General features: G+C 39.2%; 1 protein-coding gene and 3 long non-coding RNA genes across 4 annotated transcripts; all 4 read left to right on the forward strand.

The window, feature by feature from the left end:
- The first annotated feature begins 721 nt into the window (after positions 1-721).
- Positions 722-1,607, forward strand: LOC120440582. Its single transcript, XR_005613359.1, has 3 exons — positions 722-828; positions 1,101-1,165; positions 1,354-1,607. It is a non-coding gene; the product is annotated as an uncharacterized LOC120440582 (long non-coding RNA).
- On the forward strand, positions 1,608-2,697 carry LOC120440650 (polymeric immunoglobulin receptor-like; the record flags this gene model as incomplete). Its single annotated transcript, XM_039613513.1, has 4 exons — positions 1,608-1,680; positions 1,864-2,184; positions 2,309-2,608; positions 2,693-2,697. Coding segments are annotated over 4 exons (699 nt in total), but the record flags the coding sequence as incomplete, so codon positions are not given.
- Positions 2,698-3,799: 1,102 nt separating this feature from the next.
- Positions 3,800-4,887, forward strand: LOC120440580. The gene is made up of 3 exons (XR_005613357.1): positions 3,800-3,896; positions 3,985-4,061; positions 4,350-4,887. It is a non-coding gene; the product is annotated as an uncharacterized LOC120440580 (long non-coding RNA).
- An 8,909-nt stretch (positions 4,888-13,796) lies between these two features.
- Positions 13,797-14,835, forward strand: LOC120440581. The gene is made up of 3 exons (XR_005613358.1): positions 13,797-13,962; positions 14,051-14,127; positions 14,416-14,835. It is a non-coding gene; the product is annotated as an uncharacterized LOC120440581 (long non-coding RNA).
- Positions 14,836-20,654: the final 5,819 nt, after the last annotated feature.

Raw genomic sequence — 20,654 nt, forward strand, 5'->3', positions numbered from 1 at the left:
TCTCGCCCTATGACAGCTGGGATAGGCTCCAGCGCCCCGCGACCCTGGAAAGGATAAGCGGAAGCTTAATGGATGGATGGATGGATGGATGGATAGTTTTTCAACATCACTCTAAGACAGGATATTTCTAATTGCATTATTAATTGCATTATTATTAATTAATAATTAATTATTATCAATTTTATTATTATTAATTTTCTAATTTAAAATTGAAGAAAGCAGTGCTACGTATTTGTTTAATATGTGCATTGAAGGTCATATCCCGACTCCAAGGTTCTTGTTTATGGTTTGAAGGCAACTGGTAGCAGGTGAGGAGTGAGAGGAGCCTTGGAGGTAGTTAGTGGGCAGGTAAGTCCTTCCTCTGAGAGATTACAGAAAGCTGGTGTTAGAGCTGGTAAGTAGAGCTGAAGGTTTCCACAGGTTTCCAGATATGCAAGAGTTCTGTGATGGTGTGGAGCAGGTAACTAGGAGAAGTAAGACAAGACTGGCTTAGAACAAACAGGTACTTGCAAGCAACAGGTAACAGAGATGGCCTAATAGTCACTATATACCAAGAACAATCTAGGAGAAAACTGTTGCAACCTCCAGCTTGATATACTCCACAGCTAGGCAAGTGTAGGAAGGATTGTTTCAGTTGAGAAGCTCCACCCAGGGGCGGAGCAGCAGAGAGAAGCCAGCCCACAAACTCCACCTGAGTTTTAAAGGCAAGGAGAAGTTAACATAAGAACATATTTCCAGCCTGCTGCCCTACAACACTCTCAAACCAAATGGAAAAAATGGCACTGCAGCACATCCACCAACTTTGGAGTGTCCTCATCCATACATAATGTATGTATGTGTGTGTGTGTCTTGTGTTTACTTAAGTGCTGTGAGAACTAGTATGTTTGTGCACTATGAAATCATTTTAACATTTGTTAATCATTTGACAATAAAACAAAAAGAAGCAAAAGGTTGCATATGTCCTGTATATGCAGTATAAATGATCTAAATCTAAGAGTTTAAAAATGTTGTCTAAATGCAGAAGTTAAAGGCTTCAGCACTGCCATGACATCCAGGAACTCAAACTGCTGTGGTCATATTTTTAGTACATTTCCGTTTAGGTTTCTGTTTTTACGAAGCAAAGCAGAGATGTGGAGCTTTCAAAACCTGCTGTTCACCATCTGTGGTAAGTTGTTTAGATGAGTAAATACATAAACAAACTAAAGGAAGATTTAGATTAAATATAAAAATCTGTTTTTGCAGTACCGGCAGAGTACCACACCTTGTCCATCGTGTATACAGCACTAACATTGCTACTGTGAATGCTAACATAACAAATTAAACAATAAAATATGTGTAATACTTTCTTTGCAGTTGCTCTGAGGTGTGTGATCAGTGCAGTGGGAATGATCCATGTGACTGGATATGTGGGGAGAGAGGTTAATGTCTCCTGCTCTTATGATCAGAGTTATGCATCTCATGAGAAGTACCTATGTAAGAACGACTGTGGCAACAGTGATGTTCTCATTACAACATCACAAGCAAGCAAAACCAAATACTCAATTTATGATGACATCAGTGCACGAATCTTCACAACAACTATCTTTGATCTTCAATATACGGATGCTGGAAAATACTGGTGTGGGGTGACGAAAACTGGAACAGACATCTACACTGAAGTCAAGCTGAAATCAGTACGAGGTAAATAAAGTCTTCTCCAAACGTCAAAACGCACAGCCACACACACACACAAACATACACTTTATAATTGGTTCAACTGTATTTGTTTTTTTCTTAACATCTCAATCAGCAAGCTAAATATAAATCATCATATTTGTTCTGTGGCTGTAACACATTTTCTGATGCCATTTGCATTTTCAACAGACAGCTGCTGTGACACTGTGACCAAAGTTCAAAGTTATGAGGGACACTCTGAGTCTGTCAGTTGTCGGTATGAGTCTCAGTACCAGAACAGCCTGAAGTACATCTGCAGAGGAAATCGGCCCTCCACATGTCTGCAACAGGCACTAATCACCTCTGACACCAAACAAAATGCACGATTCAGACTTGATGATGACAAAGTGTTAGGAACATTCACAGTGAACATTAGCAGTTTGACTCGTAATGATTCAGGGTCATACCTCTGTGGTGTCCACAGAAACTCTGAGCTGGATGTTTTCTCTGCTGTTGAGCTGGAAGTTGAAGGTAAAAAATCATAGTAATAGCTCTTTACACCAGCACCAAGAAGACATTGTTTGCTGTCAAATAGTCTCTAAGAAACTTAAATATTTGATTATTCTGAAATAATGTTTCTCTTTCAATCTGACAGAGTGGTGCTGTGTCAAATCAACTAAAATAAATGGTACTGCAGGACATCCACTAACTCTGCAGTGTCCTTATCCTCCACAACACTGGGATAACAGGAAGTTCCTCTGTAAGGGAGACCATCGCAACAACTGCACAGACATCTTGATGAGTCGAAGCAGGTTCACACTGCAAGATGATGCTGCTTCCAGCTCTTTCACAGTGAGGGTCACAGAACTAGAAGCAGCTGATGCTGGAACATACTGGTGTGGGTCAGACTCACAGTGGAGAGTTGGAAACTACACCAAGATTCAGCTTTCAGTTGGTGAGATGTGTCTTGTGTACATGAAAATAAAATGGTTAGAGCTTTAAGTTACACCCTTTTCTCAGCCTATCGTGTCATTTGCAGTGTGATGACTGAGTACACAGTAAAAATAGGACTGCTGAAAACCTCATTTACATTTTTTGGTGGCTTCAGTATAGACAGCCTCTTCCAGCCTTGCAGAGCAAATAGATGTTAAAGGAAGTAATCATACGATGAACTAATTATTATTATTCTAATTCTAATTCTTATTATTGTAATTCTATTATTATTATTCATTTTTCTGATGAAATATTACCATTTGCGTATAAAAATTCCCCACTCGCCCCTGTGGGTGGTCTATCCTTCAAGCTCGGGTCCTCTACCAGAGGCCTGCGAGCTTGAGGGTCCTGCACAGTATCTTAGCTGTTCCTAGGACTGCGCTCTTCTGGAGAGAGATCTCGGATGTTGTTCCTGGGATCTGCTGGAGCCACTCACCTAGTTTGGGAGTCACCGCACCTAGTGCTCCGATTACCACTGGGACCACTGTTACCTTCACCCACCACATTTTCTCGAGTTCTTCTCTGAGCCCTGGTACTTCTCAAGCTTCTCGTGTTCCTTTTTTCTGATGTTGCTGTCATTCGGAACCGCTACATCTATCAGTACGGCTGTCTTCTTCTGTTTGTCTCCCACCACTATGTCCGGTTGGTTAGCCACCACCATTTTGTCTGTCTTCTCTGGAAGTCCAACAGGATCTTAGCTCAGTCACTCTCCACCACCCTAGGGGGCGTCTCCCATTTTGACCTCGGGACTTCCAGGCCGTATTCGGCACAGATGTTTCTGTATACTATGCTGGCCACTTGGTTATGGCGTTCCATGTATGCCCTGGCCGCTTGCACCCTGCTGTTATGTGCTGGATTGTCTCAGGGGCATCTTTACACAGCCTGCACCTGGGGCGTTGCCTGGTGTGATAGACCCCAGCCTCTATGGATCTTGTACTCAGAGCTTGTTCCTGTGCTGCCATGATTAGTGCCTCCGTGCTGTCTTTCAGTCCGGCTTTGTCCAGCCACTGGTAGGATTTCTGTATATATGTATATGTATATATATATGTATGAAAGTAAAAATATTGATAAAAAGATTATCTATGCCGACAGTTCTGCATGTATGTACTTGAAAGTCTAATGTTTCTGTTTTGTTTCCTGCTTTTCAGATGCAGGGCACTATGTGGGTTACACTGTTCCTCCCCTGCTGCTGCTACTGATGTGCGTCTTTGCGGTTTTAGTTTATAAGTGCAAACATCAGAAAGCAAAAGGTATATTTTGGATTCATAGACATGCACAGATGTACTCAAATGTGCATATGTAAAGAGCATAACCATGTTCTACGCTTTGTGTTTTCAGACAATGAAACTGTCATGAACATAAATGCACAGAACGAAGACGCTTTAGAGGAAGTGATGCGTGTGGCAGAAAATAACGTAAGAAAACTAAAGTTCAAAGACTTTATAGTGTGCTGTATCTATAACAAGCCTTATTATAGCAAAGTGGGCAACACATCTAACTGTACATATTATTTATTAATACAATTTGCACTTTTCTCTTACATTTTACTGTTTTAAATTTTTACTTTCTCTATTTTTAGAACTGTTTTATGTGTACATATACCCTGCACTATCTCATAGTATTAGGCCCTTGTAATCTTTGCTCTATAATGAATTCCAAACAACATCCATAACATCATTATGTGTTGTTCATTGGTTGAATAGATTTATGAAAGTCAAGAAGTTGTGATATACTCAAATAAGTAGACGTCCGAACTGCAGAGTGCCAGTAATGACTATGAAGATTTAGGTGAAGATGAACCAGACTTAAACGTCACAACTGAAGAAATCTTCTGTAATGGAAATTTCCATACTGCCAATTGAAGATAAACAGTGTGTGCATTTGAGGTCAATCTTTGGCTCTCACCTGTATGATCATCCTGTTTAATTTGTCTTTAACATTAACAGTTACACAGCTAATCTTAATGTACCATAATCCAGGCTTCTCACTCTCTCACTGAAAACATTGAGATTTTTGTTTAACCATGACAAAGAGCTGCTATTTATACATATATAGCTTCACTTCTTACTCATTTGCTATTACCCTTTCTTTCATTTTTATTGCTTAGTGTTAGCAACATAATCTACGCTGATTTTCTGAAACTGTGGGAAACCTCAAATGCAAATGACTAACATCAATGTAATGTAAATAAATCTGCAAATTAAAATAAAATTTTAGTCATTCTTGTCTGTTTTTGCCCCATTTAAACATAAACAGTCACATTGTCAAGTCCAGTTATTTTTATGATACGTTTATATTTGTTGCAATTAAACATTTATAACAAAGGCAGTTACTTGATATGATTTTACAGATAAAGGGAAATACAGTGTTTATTCTAGTTCCATACATTGGATGGAACCATCAGATGTATGTAACAGTGTAGCAGTTTTCACTTTAGTGTAATCACAGTACTGTCATGCAAAGCTTGGATATTTTTTTTTTTTTAAATATTATTGGTTTAAAATTTTGCACTTTTATAGTTTAATGCTGTGCACCTGTGGCTTTAACTTTGTTGTGAACTCTGTACTATTTATATTCTTTATCCTGCTTTTTTTAACACAATCATTTTCCTTGTTAAATCAATTGCTTATGTGAAGGCTGTGCAAACTTCTTTCACCACTAGGTGGCACATGTCAGCTACTTTTTGGAGAAAATGTATCTGAATATCAGGAACAGGACCACACCTCCACACATGCTCCATCCGGGTCTCTGTCTATAAATGACCCCCTCCCAGCACTACAAGCTGTTCATTCTTTTTTAATTCATTCACTTATCATTAGTACATGGGGATCTGCCTGGCCTGAGTCACCACTGAGGCCTGCCTCGAACTGCAGCCTCAACTCTGCTCAAACCATCTGCTACTACACCTACTGAGGGTCTGGTCCCAGCTAGTGAAACAAATGTTAAAATGCCTTTGAGGGAAGGGCCAGAGGTTTCCACTTAAGTACAGACATTCTGTACTTAAGTGGAAATACAGGCACTAGTCTTAGGAATACTCCAGTAAAGGTTGAAGCACTGATTCAAATTAAAACTCAAGTAAAAGTGAAAAGTACAGGCACAGGCTCTGAAATGTACTCAAAGTAAAAAAGTAAAAAGTTAGAGGACGTTTCTACCAGCTATGTTTGTACAAACCTTGATGAACTTTGTGCTATATAAATATATATAAATTCATACACTTTTAAACTAGGTTGCCTTTCATTTGTATTTCTTATGATCTTTGGATCTGCACTGTTTTATTAACTTGTGTAAACCTGCACTATATTTTTTTGACACATAGTTACTAGATGCTTTCTCGACCAAGATTTTACAGACAAAGCAAACGGGCTGTGCCAGTCAGAGGGAACATGTTTTGCAGGTGCTTTTTACCGATTATCCTTAAAGTATAATGTACTGATAAGACTTCTGTATTTTAACTAAAATAGTGAATGAATACATTTTTTTTAACCAAGCAAGTCTGAATATTGTTTCACTGATGGACATCATGTCTTTTGCGTATTATACAAGAATCATATAATTGAAAGTTTAAACATATTTTAACATGAAACCCTGTCACAATGTGATGGTCCTTTTTGTCTATTTATTTATTTTTAAATAAATGCACAATTCTTTGTGTTTTGGTGAATGATTTATGAGCATAGTTTAAATGGAATTATAATGTTTGTAAAGACCTGAACTGCTACACATGAATGCAATCTACTAGGTGCTTTAACACTGCTGAAAGTTGAAATATAAATAGGTGCTTCGGGTGCAGCAGGAGGGCAGTCACAGAGAAACTCAAAGTTTGTTGAAGAAAACCTTCCATTGAGCAGTTTAAGAGTTAAGAGTTTTCACTAAACTTGTTTTCTGAAACTGGTATTTTCTGCAACTGGTGTCTGGTCAGCATTTAAGTCGTCCAAGCATTTCTGACTTTTAGTAAACTGAAAGTGAAATTTAAAAAAAGAAATAGCAAAACTCTTTCAGTTTTGCTGCTTAGTATGTCACACTGAGCCCTCTGCTGGCACTGTTTCAGTGTAACACTGAATACAGTAATTATGCTGCAGTATTCAAAATAAGCATCACTCATTCATATTGAGTTGTAAAAAATGTAAATGACTGTAGTGGTAAGACTTTCAGGGTATCCAGATATTAACATTTAAATAAAATTATATCACAATGTCTTCACATTAATTCTGGATGGTTCAACAGGCTGTTTAAAAGCTACAGGAACAGTTTCTAAGAGCAAACCTACTGTGGTCTGTCTTTGTGATTGTCATTTTGATAGACTGGGTCATGAAATCACTCATGAAATTTTTTTTTAACATATGTAATATTTGATAATCCTCACAGATTCCCCCATAATCAGTCAGCTAGTTCGCACCTGTTGAAGCCCCTACCACAATGAATCCAACTCCTCCTATTCTTCAGCTCCACACTCTGAGAGAAAGGCTCTCACTCCTTGCAGTTGCACAACTCCATGTTTTTTCTTTAGCTGCTGAGTATCTTGTTCTTGTGTCTGAGTCATAACTGACCTCCCCCATTTTCTGAGGCTGAGTCAATGCTGGTTCCTCGGACACAGGGTGGTTAAACAAAGCATTTCATGTAATGTTTCGACAGTGCAAAGCCTGTCAATACTTCTTTCACCGCTAGATGGCATATATCAACTATTTTATAAATTTTAAAATTCTTTTATGAGAAGGGCCACCCAAGAATGCTCCATCCCCGCTGTTCTGACAGTCTCTCTTTGCATTTGGCTTTAACATTTGCATGACACAAAAAGACCCCTAATGTGAGTACAACAAAATACCAAAACAAGTATGTGCTTTTTCAAGTTTCCTCCTCCATAAAACAAAGTCAAGGTGTTGAACCTTCAATACTTGCTTTTCACTCTCTGCAATAAGTTGCTTAAAGAGTAAGTAAATAAAAGATTAAGTATTGATGTACATTAAATATGTATCTGTGTGTTTTACACATAGATTTTATTGTGTCTTATAATATATCCCTCAACGCCTCAGCCCCTCTGTACTTGTCTGACCTGCTACACACACACACACACACACACACACACACACACACACACACCCTCAGGAATCGGTCGTCTTTCTGTCCCAAACATTTAACAGTAACAAAAGCACACAAAACACTCCCGAAAGAACAAATGTAAATAGGAAGCAGACCTACATGGCATCAAATCCATTTAAATCCTCATAAACATTAGATGATGGAAAAAAATGTTTTGAAAGGGTCTAATTAGTCACTGTGTTATAATTTGTATGTGGCAGGAATGAGAATTTGGTAGTTTAAAGTATAAGAACAGTAAACTCCAGCGATTGGGATGGCAGAGAGCACAAGTGTAAGTGACGGAAGCAAAAAACGATTAATATATTTTCACTTTGACATTGTTATGCTCAAATATAGTCCCACCCCAGTGTTTTTCTATGGTTTCCTATTGACAGACAACTGCTGGATGTCCAAGTTGTGAGGTCATAGTTATACTTCATTACATCATCCTAAAGAAAACATTGGTTTGTGTAAAACAGTCGTATGCCCTCCTGTATGTGTTTTTGTCTTCATTCATTGCACTTACTTCCACACCCTGCCTACAACTAGCCAGTTTGATTTCATGGTTTTGGCGCTTCAATAGGGTTTCAGGCCATTTACTCCTTCCCTCATCTGTCAGGACTCTGTGTACAAAAAAGCCAGCAAGGAAGGAGACGCAGCGCATCTCAGCCTAACTCAGGTATATTATATCCTCCTCTGTCAACAAATATGCAGGCAGACTGGAACACTCCACTCCTGATCCAAAACTGCTGGATCAGGAGTTCATTCCAGACAAAGACCGGGACCGGATGACCCAGAATGGCTTGGGTGCCATAAGTTAGCTCAGATGTTTAAGCCTGAACTGAAGCACTTCATATGAACTGAATTTGTTGAGTTGAAGGGTGTTTTTTGATTTTTTTGTTTTATGGGTGTTTAAACACATTTCTTTGTGTTCTTAACAGATTGAACTGGGTTGTTTTCATTCAATATTTAGAGCACTGAGTTTTCACTTTACCACATCCTTTGTGTTGTTTATAAGACGACAACAGTATAATCTTACATGTCAGGAGACAGAGCTGGCTGGCATCGCAGAAGTTAAAGTCTAAGAGTCTAAGCAAACTGTCGCACTGTCATGTTGTGGCAAAAAGCAGACCCAAATGGCAGATTCAAATAATGTATGGCAGGTTTAAAGTGTTTCTGTTTAAGGAATGACTTGTTTTTCAATTCAATTCAAGTCAATTTTATTTACATAGCGCCAAATCACAACAACGGTCGCCTCAAGGCGCTTTATATTGGAAGGTAGACCCTACAGTAATACATTCAGAGAAAAAAACCTAACAATCATATGACCCTCTATGAGGAAGCACTTTGGCGACAGTGGGAAGGAAAAACTTCCTTTTAACAGGAAGAAACCTCCGGCAGAACCAGGCTCAGGGAGGGGCGGGGCCATCTGCTGCGACCGGTTGGGGTGAGAGAAGGAAGACAGGATGAAAGACATGCTGTGGAAGAGAGACGGAGATTAATAACAAGTGTGATTCAATGCAGAGAGGTCTATTAACACATAGTGAGTGAGAAAGTTGACTGAAAAGGAAAAACTCAATGCATCATGGGAATCCCCCGGCAGTCTACACCTATTGCAGCATAACTAAGGTTTCAAGGTCACCTGATCCAGTCCTAACTATATGCTTTAGCAAAAAGGAAAGTTTTAAGCCTAATCTTAAAAGTAGAGATAGTGTCTGTCTCCCGAATCCAAACTGGAAGCTGGTTCCATAGAAGAGGGGCCTGAAAACTGAAGGCTCTTCCTCCCATTCTACTTTTAAATACTCTAGGAACAACAAGTAAGCCTGCAGTGCGAGAGCGAAGTGCTCTAATAGGGTGATATGGTACTACAAGGTCATTAAAATAAGATGGGGCCTGAATATTTAAGACCTTGTATGTGAGGAGCAAGATTTTGAATTCATTCTGGATTTAACAGGAAGCCAATGAAGGGAAGCCAATACTGGAGAAATATGCTCTCTCTTTCTAGTCCCTGTCAGTACTCTTGCTGCAGCATTTTGGATTAACTGAAGGCTTTTCAGGGAGTTTTTAGGACATCCTAATAATAATGAATTACAGTAGTCCAGCCTAGAAGTAATAAATGTATGAACTAGTTTTTCAACATCACTCTAAGACAGGATATTTCTAATTGCATTATTAATTATTATTAATTAATAATTAATTATTATCAATTTAATTATTATTAATTTTCTAATTTAAAATTGAAGAAAGCAGTCCTACATATTTGTTTAATATGTGCATTGAAGGACATATCCCGACTCCAAGGTTCTTGTTTATGGTTTGAAGGCAGCTGGGTCTGAGGCTGAGTCAATGCTGGTTCCTCAGACACAGGGTGGTTAAACAAAGCATTTCATGCAATGTTTTGACAGTGCAAAGTCTAGCTATACTTCTTTCACCACTAGATGACATATATAAACTATTTTATAAATTTTAAAATTCTTTTATGAGAAGGGCAACCCAAGAATGCTCCATCCCCGCTGTTCCGACAGTCTGGATTGAAGATAAAATTGATAAAATTGAAGAAAGCAGTCCTACGTATTTGTTTAATATGTGCATTGAAGGACATATCCTGACTCCAAGGTTCTTGTTTATGGTTTGAAGGCAACTGGTAGTAGGTGAGGAGTGAGAGGAGCCTTGGAGGTAGTTAGTGGGCAAGTAAGTCCTTCCTATGAGAGACTACAGAAAGCTGGTGTTAGAGCTGGTAAGTACAACTGAAGGTTTCCACAGGTTTCCAGATATGCAAGAGTTCTGTGATGGTGTGAAGCAGGTAACTAGGAGAAGTAAGACAAGACTGGGTTAGAATAAACAGGTACTTGCAAGCAACAGGTAACAGAGATGGCCTAATAGTCACCATATACCAAGAACAATCTAGGAGAAAACTGTTGCAACTTCCAGCTTCATATACTCCACAGCTAGGCAAGTGTAGGAAGGATTGTTTCAGTTGAGAAGCTCCACCCAGGGGCGGAGCAGCAGAGAGAAGCCAGCCCACAAACTCCACCTGAGTTTTAAAGGCAAGGAGAAGTTAACATAAGAACATATTTCCAGCCTGCTGCCCTACAACACTCTCAAACCAAATGGAAAAAATGGCACTGCAGCACATCCACCAACTTTGGAGTGTCCTCATCCATACATAATGTATGTATGTGTGTGTGTCTCTTGTGTTTACTTAAGTGCTGAGAGAACTAGTATGTTTGTGCACTATGAAATTATTTTAACATTTGTTAATCATTTGACATTAAAACAAAAAGAAGCAAAAGGTTGCATATGTACTGTATGTGCAGTATAAATGATCTAAATCTAAGAGTTTAAAAATATTGTCTAAATGCAGAAGTTAAAGGCTTCAGCACTGCCATGACATGCAGGAACTCAAACTGTGGTCATATTTTTAGTACGTTTCTATTTAGGTTTCTATTTTTACGAAGCAAAGCAGAGATGTGGAGCTTTCAAAACCTGCTGTTCACCATCTGTGGTAAGTTGTTTAGATGAGTAAATACATAAACAGATCAAAGGTAGATTTAGATTAAATATAAAAATCTGTTTTCGCAGTACCGGGCAGAGTACCACACCTTGTCCATCGTGTATACAGCACTAACATTGCTACTGTGGACACTAACATAACAAATTAAACAATAAAATATGTGTAATACTTTCTTTGCAGTTGCTCTGAGGTGTTTGACCAGTGCAGTGGGAATGATCCATGTAACTGGATATGTGGGGAGAGATGTTAATGTCTCCTGCTCTTATGATCACAGTTATGTATCTCATGAGAAGTACCTATGTAAGAACGACTGTGACAACAGTGATGTTCTCATTACAACATCACAAGCGAGCAAAACCAAATACTCAATTTATGATGACACCAGTGCACGAATCTTCACAACAACTATCTTTAATCTTCAATATACGGATGCTGGAAAATACTGGTGTGGGGTGACGAGAACTGGAACAAACATCTACACTGAAGTCAAGCTGAAATTAGTACAAGGTAAATAAAGTCTTCTCCAAACGTGAACACACACAGTCACACACACACACAAACATACACTTTATAATTGGTTCAACTGTATTTGTTTTTTTCTTAACATCTCAATCAGCAAGCTAAATATAAATCATCATATTTGTTCTGTGGCTGTAACACATTTACTGATGCCATCTGCATTTTCAACAGACAGCTGCTGTGACACTGTGACCAAAGTTCAAAGTTATGAGGGACACTCTGAGTCTGTCAGTTGTCGGTATGAGTCTCAGTACCAGAACAGCCTGAAGTACATCTGCAGAGGAAATCGGCCCTCCACATGTCTGCAGCAGGCACTAATCACCTCTGACACCAAAAAAAATGGGCGATTCAGACTTGATGATGACAAAGTGTCAGGAACATTCACAGTGACCATTAGCAGTTTGACTCGTAATGATTCAGGGTCATACCTCTGTGGTGTCCACAGAAACTCTGAGCTGGATGTTTTCTCTGCTGTTGAGCTGGAAGTTGAAGGTAAAAAATCATAGTAATAGCTCTTTACACCAGCGCCAAGAAGACATTATTTGCTGTCAAATAGTCTCTAAGAAACTTAAATATTTGATTATTCTGAAATAACGTTTCTCTTTCAATCTGACAGAGTGGTGCTGTGTCAAATCAACAAAAATAAATGGTACCGCAGGACATCCACTAACTCTGCAGTGTCCTTATCCTCCACAACACTGGGATAACAGGAAGTTCCTCTGTAAGGGAGACCACCGCAACAACTGCACAGACATCTTGACGAGTCGAAGCAGGTTCACACTGCAAGATGATGCTGCTTCCAGCTCTTTCACAGTGAGGGTCACAGAACTGGAAGCAGCTGATGCTGGGACATACTGGTGTGGGTCAGACTCACAGTGGAGAGTTGGAAACTACACCAAGATTCAGCTTTCAGTTGGTGAGATGTGTTGTGTACATGAAAATAAAATGGTTAGAGCTTTAAGTTACACCCTTTTCTCAGCCTATCGTGTCATTTGCAGTGTGATGACTGAGTACACAGTAAAAATAGGACTGCTGAAAACCTCATTTACATTTTTTGGTGGCTTCAGTATAGACAGCCTCTTCCAGCCTTGCAGAGCAAATAGATGTTAAAGGAAATAATCATACGATGAACTAATTATTATTATTCTAATTCTAATTCTTATTATTCTAATTCTATTATTATTATTCATTTTTCTGATGAAATATTACCATTTGCGTAAAAAAACACCCATCTCGCCCCTGCGGGCGGTCTATCCTTCAAGCTCGGGTCCTCTACCAGAGGCCTGCGAGCTTGAGGGTCCTGCACAGTATCTTAGCTGTTCCTAGGACTGCGCTCTTTTGGACAGAGATCTCCGATGTTGTTCCTGGGATCTGCTGGAGCCACTCACCTAGTTTGGGAGTCACCGCACCTAGTGCTCCAATTACCACTGGGACCACTGTTACCGTCACCCTCCACATTTTCTCGAGTTCTTCTCTGAGCCCTGGTACTTCTCGAGCTTCTCATGTTCCTTTTTTCTGATGTTGCTGTCTTTGGGAACCGCTACATCTATCAGTACGGCTGTCTTCTTCTGTTTGTCTCCCACCACTATGTCCGGTTGGTTAGCCACCACCATTTTGTCCGTCTTCTCTGGAAGTCCAACAGGATCTTAGATCGGTCATTCTCCACCACCCTAGGGGGCGTCTCCCATTTTGACCTCGGGACTTCCAGGCCGTATTCAGCACAGATGTTTCTGTATACTATGCTGGCCACTTGGTTATGGCGTTCCATGTATGCCCTGGCCGCTTGCACCCTGCTGTTATGTGCTGGATTGTCTCAGGGGCATCTTTACACAGCCTGCACCTGGGCCTTGCCTGGTGTGATAGACCCCAGCCTCTATGGATCTTGTGCTCAGAGCTTGTTCCTGTGCTGCCATGATTAGTGCCTCCGTGCTGTCTTTCAGTCCGGCTTTGTCCAGCCATTGGTAGGATTTCTGTATATATGTATATGTATATATATATATATATGTATGAAAGTTAAAATATTGATAAAAAGATCATCTATGCCCACAGTTCTGCATGTATGTACTTGAAAGTCTAATGTTTCTGTTTTGTTTCCTGCTTTTCAGGTGCAGGACACTATGTGGGTTACACTGCTCCTCCCCTGCTGCTGCTACTGATATGCGTCTTTGCGGTTTTAGTTTATAAGTGCAAACATCAGAAAGCAAAAGGTGTATTTTGGATTCATAGACATGCACAGATGTACTCAAATGTGCATATGTAAAGAGCATAACCATGTTTTATGCTTTGTGTTTTCAGACAATGAAACTGTCATGAACATAAATGCACAGAATGAAGACGCTTTAGAGGAAGTGATGCGTGTGGCAGAAAATAACGTAAGAAAACTAAAGTTCAAAGACTTAATAGTGTGCTGTATCTATAACAAGCCTTATTATAGCAAAGTGGGCAACACATCTAACTGTACATATTATTTATTAATACAATTTGCACTTTTCTCTTACATTTTACTGTTTTTAATTTTTACTTTCTCTATTTTTAGAACTGTTTTATGTGTACATATACCCTGCACTATCTCATAGTATTAGGCCCTTGTAATCTTTGCTCTATAATGAATTCCAAACAACATCCATAACATCATCATGTGTTGTTCATTGGTTGAATAGATTTATGAAAGTCAAGAAGTTGTGATATACTCAAATAAGGAGACGGCCGAACTGCAGAGTGCCAGTAATGACTGTGAAGATTTAGGTGAAGATGAACCAGACTTAGAAAACGTCACAACTACAGCAATCTACTGTAAAGGAAATTTCCATAATGCCAATTGAAGATAAGCAGTGTGTGCATTTGAGGTCAATCTTTGGCTCTCACCTGTATGATCATCCTGTTTAATTTGTCTTTAACATTAACAGTTACACAGCTAATCTTAATGTATCATAATCCAGGCTTCTCACTCTCTCACTGAAAACGTTGAGATTTTTGTTTAACCATGACAAAGAGCTGCTATTTATACATATATAGCTTCACTTCTTACTCATTTGCTATTACCCTTTCTTTCATTTTTATTGCTTAGTGTTAGCAACATAATCTACAGAGATTTTCTGAAACTGTGGGAAACCTCAAATGCAAATGACTAACATCAATGTAATGTAAATAAATCTGCAAATTAAAATAAAATTTTAGTCATTCTTGTCTGTTTTTGCCTCATTTAAACATAAACAGTCACAATGTCAAGTCCAGTTATTTTTATGATACGTTTATATTTGTTGCAATTAAATATTTCTGACAAAGGCAGTTACTTAATATGATTTTACAGATAAAGGGAAATACAGTGTTTATTCTAGTTCCATACATTGGATGGAACCATCCGATGTATGTAACAGTGTAGCAGTTTTCACTTTAGTGTAATCACAGTACTGTCATGCAAAGCTTGGATTTATAATTAGTTTTTCATTATCTTTTTTTTTAATATTATTGGTTTAAATTTTTGCACTTTTATAGTGTAATGCTGTGCACCTGTGGCTTTAACTTTGTTGTGAACTCTGTACTATTTATATTCTTTATCCTGCTTCATCCTGCACAATCATTTTCCTTGTTAAATCAATCAAGGGTATTAACATTAAAAGAACTGCTTATGTGAAAGCTGTGCAAACTTCTTTCACCACTATGTGGCATATGTCAGCTACTTTATGGAGAAAATGTATCTGGATATCAGTAATGGGATCACACCTCCACACATGCTCCATCCGGGTCTCTGTCTATAAATGTTGTTTATGTTTATGTGTTTATGTGAAGCATTCACGATTAATTAACGACTCTGTGGTAGAAGAATTTATGGAATTGTTTGATAACAATTTATCTGAAACAGATGATATAGATCAGCAGGTGGCCTCCTTCAACTCGCAATGTCAAAAAATTGTAGATAAAGTGGCTCCTCTTAAAATCAGGAAAGGCAGCACTGTTAAATGCCCGCCCTGGTTCACAGAAGCTATCCGCAGCTTTAGGCGAATGTGCCGCAAAACTGAGCGCCTGTGGAAAATCACAAAACTTGAGGTTCATAAGCTCCACTTAAAAGAACTATTATCTACCTTTAATGACATGGTGAAAGACTCAAGAGCCACTTATTTTTCTCAACTACTTGCAGTAGGAAAAAGAAATCCTAAAGTTGTCTCTGATACAGTGAGTAGCATCGTCTCCCCCCCAACGCCATGTACACCTGTCTTTTCAGATACGGACTGTAGTGAATTTTTAAAATTTTTTCAAGATAAGATTAGTTGCCTAAGAGGTAACATAACTCCCTTAGGTAACCCCACCAACCATGATCTTCCACACTCCATAATTATGGAATCTTTCCTCCCAGTTTCTTTAAAAGATCTATCGGAAATACTGACCCAATTGAAACCCTCAACGAGTTCAGCTGATGTCTTACCTACTCATTTATTTTGTAAAGTTTTTGATACCATTGGGCCCTCTGTGGTCACGCTGATAAACTGTTCCTTGCTATCTGGCTCTGTCCCCAGGTGCTTTAAACAGGGGGTTATTCAACCTCTGCTGAAAAAGCCTAACCTGGATCCAACACTTCAGTCAAGCTTCAGGCCCATCTCAAAACTTCCTTTTATCTCTAAAATCTTAGAAAAAGTCGTTTGGCTACAAGTAAAGAAAGCGCTGGAGAAGCATAATATTCTTGATAAATTTGAATCGGGTTTTAGAAAGTTACACTCTACAGAAACAGCTCTCCTGAAAGTCACAAATGACCTTTTGATGGCTGCAGACAGGGGTGATTGCTCAGTCCTAGTTCTTCTGGACCTTAGCTCAGCCTTTGATACCGTTGACCATCAGATCTTTATCCATCGCTTAAATCTTATGGTAGGGATATCTGGATCTGTCCTAAAGTGGTTCACCTCATTTCTGGCGGATAGAACACTTTTAGTTTCAGTGGGAAACTTCCGATCAGATGCGGCTAAGTTTCTATGTGGAGTCCCACAAGGTTCGGTTTTAAGCCCCCTGTTATTTTCACTATATATTCTTCCTTTAGGCCGGATCATTAGCGGTTTCAAAAATATTTCCTACCATCTGTATGCAGACGATATCCAATTATACATCTCCTTTAAACCTTGGGAATTAGACAAGCTATCCACTCTTATGGACTGTCTTAAGGAAATTAATGTTTGATGACAAACAATTTTTTGCAGCTGAACGCAGACAAGACCGAAAGTGCTTAATCCTTGCTCCAGAGAATATCAAGCCCCAAATTAGTCAACATCTGGGTGCCTTTTCATCCTCGATAAAAGCTACTGCTCGGAATCTTGGGATAATTTTCGATCAATCTCTGTCTTTTGACGCTCATATTAAATCTGTGACCCGCTCCTGCTTTTTTCATTTAAGAAATATTGCCAAACTCAGGACTATTGTCTCCACAACTGAACTGGAGATGCCTGTCCACACCTTCATTTCCTCCCGGCTAGACTATTGTAATGCACTCTTCTCCTGTGTATCTAAGGCTTCACTAAATCGGCTCCAAGCGGTTCAAAATGCTGCAGCAAAGCTTTTAACCCACAGTAATAAATTTTCCCATATCACTCCTATACTAAAATCCTTGCTCTGGCTTCCGGTTGGGTATAGATATAAGTTTAAAATCCTCACCTTAAGTTTATGTCTCTACAAGGTGAGGCCCCCACCTATATCACTGAGCTTCTCCAACCCTACTCTCCAAAGCGGACTCTTAGATCCACTGATAGTGGTCTTCTATCTATTCCACGGACCCGTTTGAAAACGAAGGGGGATCACGCTTTTCAAACCCTGGCTCCAATACTGTGGAACTGTTTACCCCCCCCGCTACGCACCATCGACACTGTGGCTTCTTTTAAAAAACAGCTTAAAACACATCTGTTTAGACAGGCATTTGGGTAATGTTCGTGTGTAATATGTTGTTTTATTCTATATTTATACTGTACTATTGCTTTGTTTGATATGCTTTTATACTTCCTTTATATTGCTATATTGTTTGTTTGACATGCCTTCATTCCCATGTGAAGCACTTTGTAACAGCTTGTTGTCTTAAAAAGTGCTATATAAATAAATTTTACTTACTTACTTACTTTACTAAATGACCCCCTCCCAGCACTACAAGCTGTTCATTCTTTTTTAATTCATTCACTTATCATTAGCACATGGGGATCTGCCCGGCCTGAGTCACCACTGCAACCTCAACTCTGCTCAAGCCATCTGCTACTACTAGAAATGCTGTCAAACCTAAAAATGAGGGTCTGGTCCCCACTAGTGAAACAAGTGTTAAAATGCCTTTGAGGGAAGGGCCAGAGGTTTCCACTTAAGTACAGACATTCTGTACTTAAGTAGGAATACAGGTACTAGTCTGAGGAATACTCCAGTAAAGGTTGAAGCACTGATTCAACTTCTTTACTCAAGTAAAAGTGAAAAGTACAGGCACAGGCTCTAAATTGTACTCAGAGTAAAAAAGTAAAAAGTTGTTCTTTAGAGGACGATTCTATTAGTTATGTTTAAAAATTTTGATGAACTTTGTGCTATAGCACAAAGTTCATCAAGGTTTTACAAACATATATAAATTCATACACTTTTAAACTAGGTTGCCTTTCATTTTTATTTCTTAGGATCTTAGGATCTGCACTGTTTTATTAACTTGTGTAAACCTGCACTATATTTTTTTGACACATAGTTACTAGATGCTTTCTTGACCAAGATTTTACAGACAAAGCAAACGGGCTGTGCCAGTCAGAGGGAACATGTTTTGCAGGTGTTTTTTACCGCTTATCCTTAAAGTATAATGTACTGATAAGACTTCTGTATTTTAACTAAAATAGTAAATGAATACATTTTTTTTAACCAAGCAAGTCTTTTGCCTATTATACAAGCATCTTATAACTGAATGTTTAAACATATTTTAACATGAATCCTGTCAGAATGTGATGGTCCTTTTTGTCTACTTATGTATTTTTAAATAAATGCACAATTCTTTGTGTTTTGGTGAATGATTTATGAGCATAATTTAAATGGAATTATAATGTTTGTAAAGACCTGAACTGCTACACATGAATGCAATCTACTAGGTGCTTTAACACTGCTGAAAGAGGAAATATAAATAGGTGCTTTGGGTGCAGCAGGAGGGCAGTCACAGAGAAACTCAAAGTTTGTTGTAGAAAACCTTCCATTGAGCAGTTTAAGAGTTTTCACTAAACCTATTTTCTGAAACTGGTCTCTGGTCAGGGATTTAAGCCGTCCAACCATTTCTGACTTTTAGTAAACTGAAAGTGAAATTAAAAGAAAGAAAAAACAAAACTCTCAGTTTTGCTGCTTAGTATGTCACACTGAGCCCTCTGCTGGCACTGTTTCATTGTAACAATGAATACAGTAATTATGCTGCAGTATTCAAAATAAGCATCACTCATTCATATATAGTCTGTAAAAACTGTGAATGACAGTAGTGGTAAGACTTTCAGGGTATCCAGATATTAACATTTAAATAAAATTATATCACAATGTCTTCACATTAATTCTGGATGGGTCAACAGGCTGTTTAAAGGCTACAGGAACAGTTTCTAAGAGCAAACCTACTGTGGTCTGTCTTTGTGATTGTCATTTTGATAAACTGGGTCATGAAATCACTCATGAAAATATCTCATCCAAAATGTTTCTTCTTTTAAAATTTTTTTTAGAATAGAAGAATAGAATAGAATGCCTTTATTGTCACTATACAGTTGTACAATGAGATACAGAGCATCTCCTACTCAGTGTAAACATGCTGTGGGGGGGGGTACAGTTCTGCAGTGCTATGTACATATGGACAGTATAACATAGGGAAAAGATATATATATATATATATATATATATATATAAAATGTACAATATACAAGCCATATTTTTGAGAAAGAAGAAAAAAAGAAAGTAATATGTAATAAATAGTGTTATGTATATACAGTTGAGGTATTGCACATAGAATTGGTATAAATAGTGTTATGTATATACAGTTGAAGTATTGCACATAGAATTGGTATTGCACAGTGGTGGTCCATAGAGGAAGTGGGAAGTGGGGGGGCTGCGTTATCGGTGCATGTGTGAGTTCAGGGTGGTTATCGTTTTGGGGAAGAAACTGTTTTTGAGTCTGTGGGTTTTTGTGCTGATGCACCTGTAGCACTTCCCTGAGGCAAGCAGGCTGAACATGTTGAAACCAGGGTGGGACCTGTCCTTGATAATGTTTGCTGCTCTGCTGAGGCAGCGGGAGGAATAAATGTCCATCAGGGAGGGGAGAGGGCAGCCGATGATCTTTTGTGCTGTCTTGACCACACTCTGGAGCCTCACTCTATCCGCCTTGGTGCAGCTGCCGTACCATACCGTGATGCAGTAGGTTAGCAGGCTCTCAATGGACGAGCGGTAGAAGGTCAGCAGCAGGTTGGAGTTCAGCTTGTACTTCCTGAGGACTCTCAGGAAGTGCAGCCGCTGTTGGGCCTTCTTGACGACCGCTGAGATGTTTTCTGTCCAGGAGATGTCAGCAGAGATGAGGACACCAAGGAACCGGAAGGTGTGGACCTCTCCACACACCCCCGTTGATGTACAGGGGGCCAAGTCGGTGCTGTGTCTCCTGAAGTCAACAATGAGCTCTTTGGTTTTCTTAGTGTTCAGTGCCAGGTTGTTTTCTGAACACCAGGCTGCCAGCTTCAGGACTTCCTCTCTGTACTCTGCTTCGTCTCCCTTCGAGATGAGTCCGACTACCGTGGTGTCATCAGCAAACTTGATGATGAGAGTGTTGTTGTGGGTCGAACTGCAGTCGTGGGTGTAGAGAGAATACAGGAGGGGGCTCAGCACACAGCCCTGTGGGGAGCCGGTGCTTAGTGTGCAAGTGGAGGAGAGATGAGGGTCGAGTCTTACAGTC

This window comes from Oreochromis aureus, linkage group 6 (genome assembly GCF_013358895.1).
Source record: "Oreochromis aureus strain Israel breed Guangdong linkage group 6, ZZ_aureus, whole genome shotgun sequence".
Lineage (NCBI taxonomy): Eukaryota > Metazoa > Chordata > Actinopteri > Cichliformes > Cichlidae > Oreochromis > Oreochromis aureus.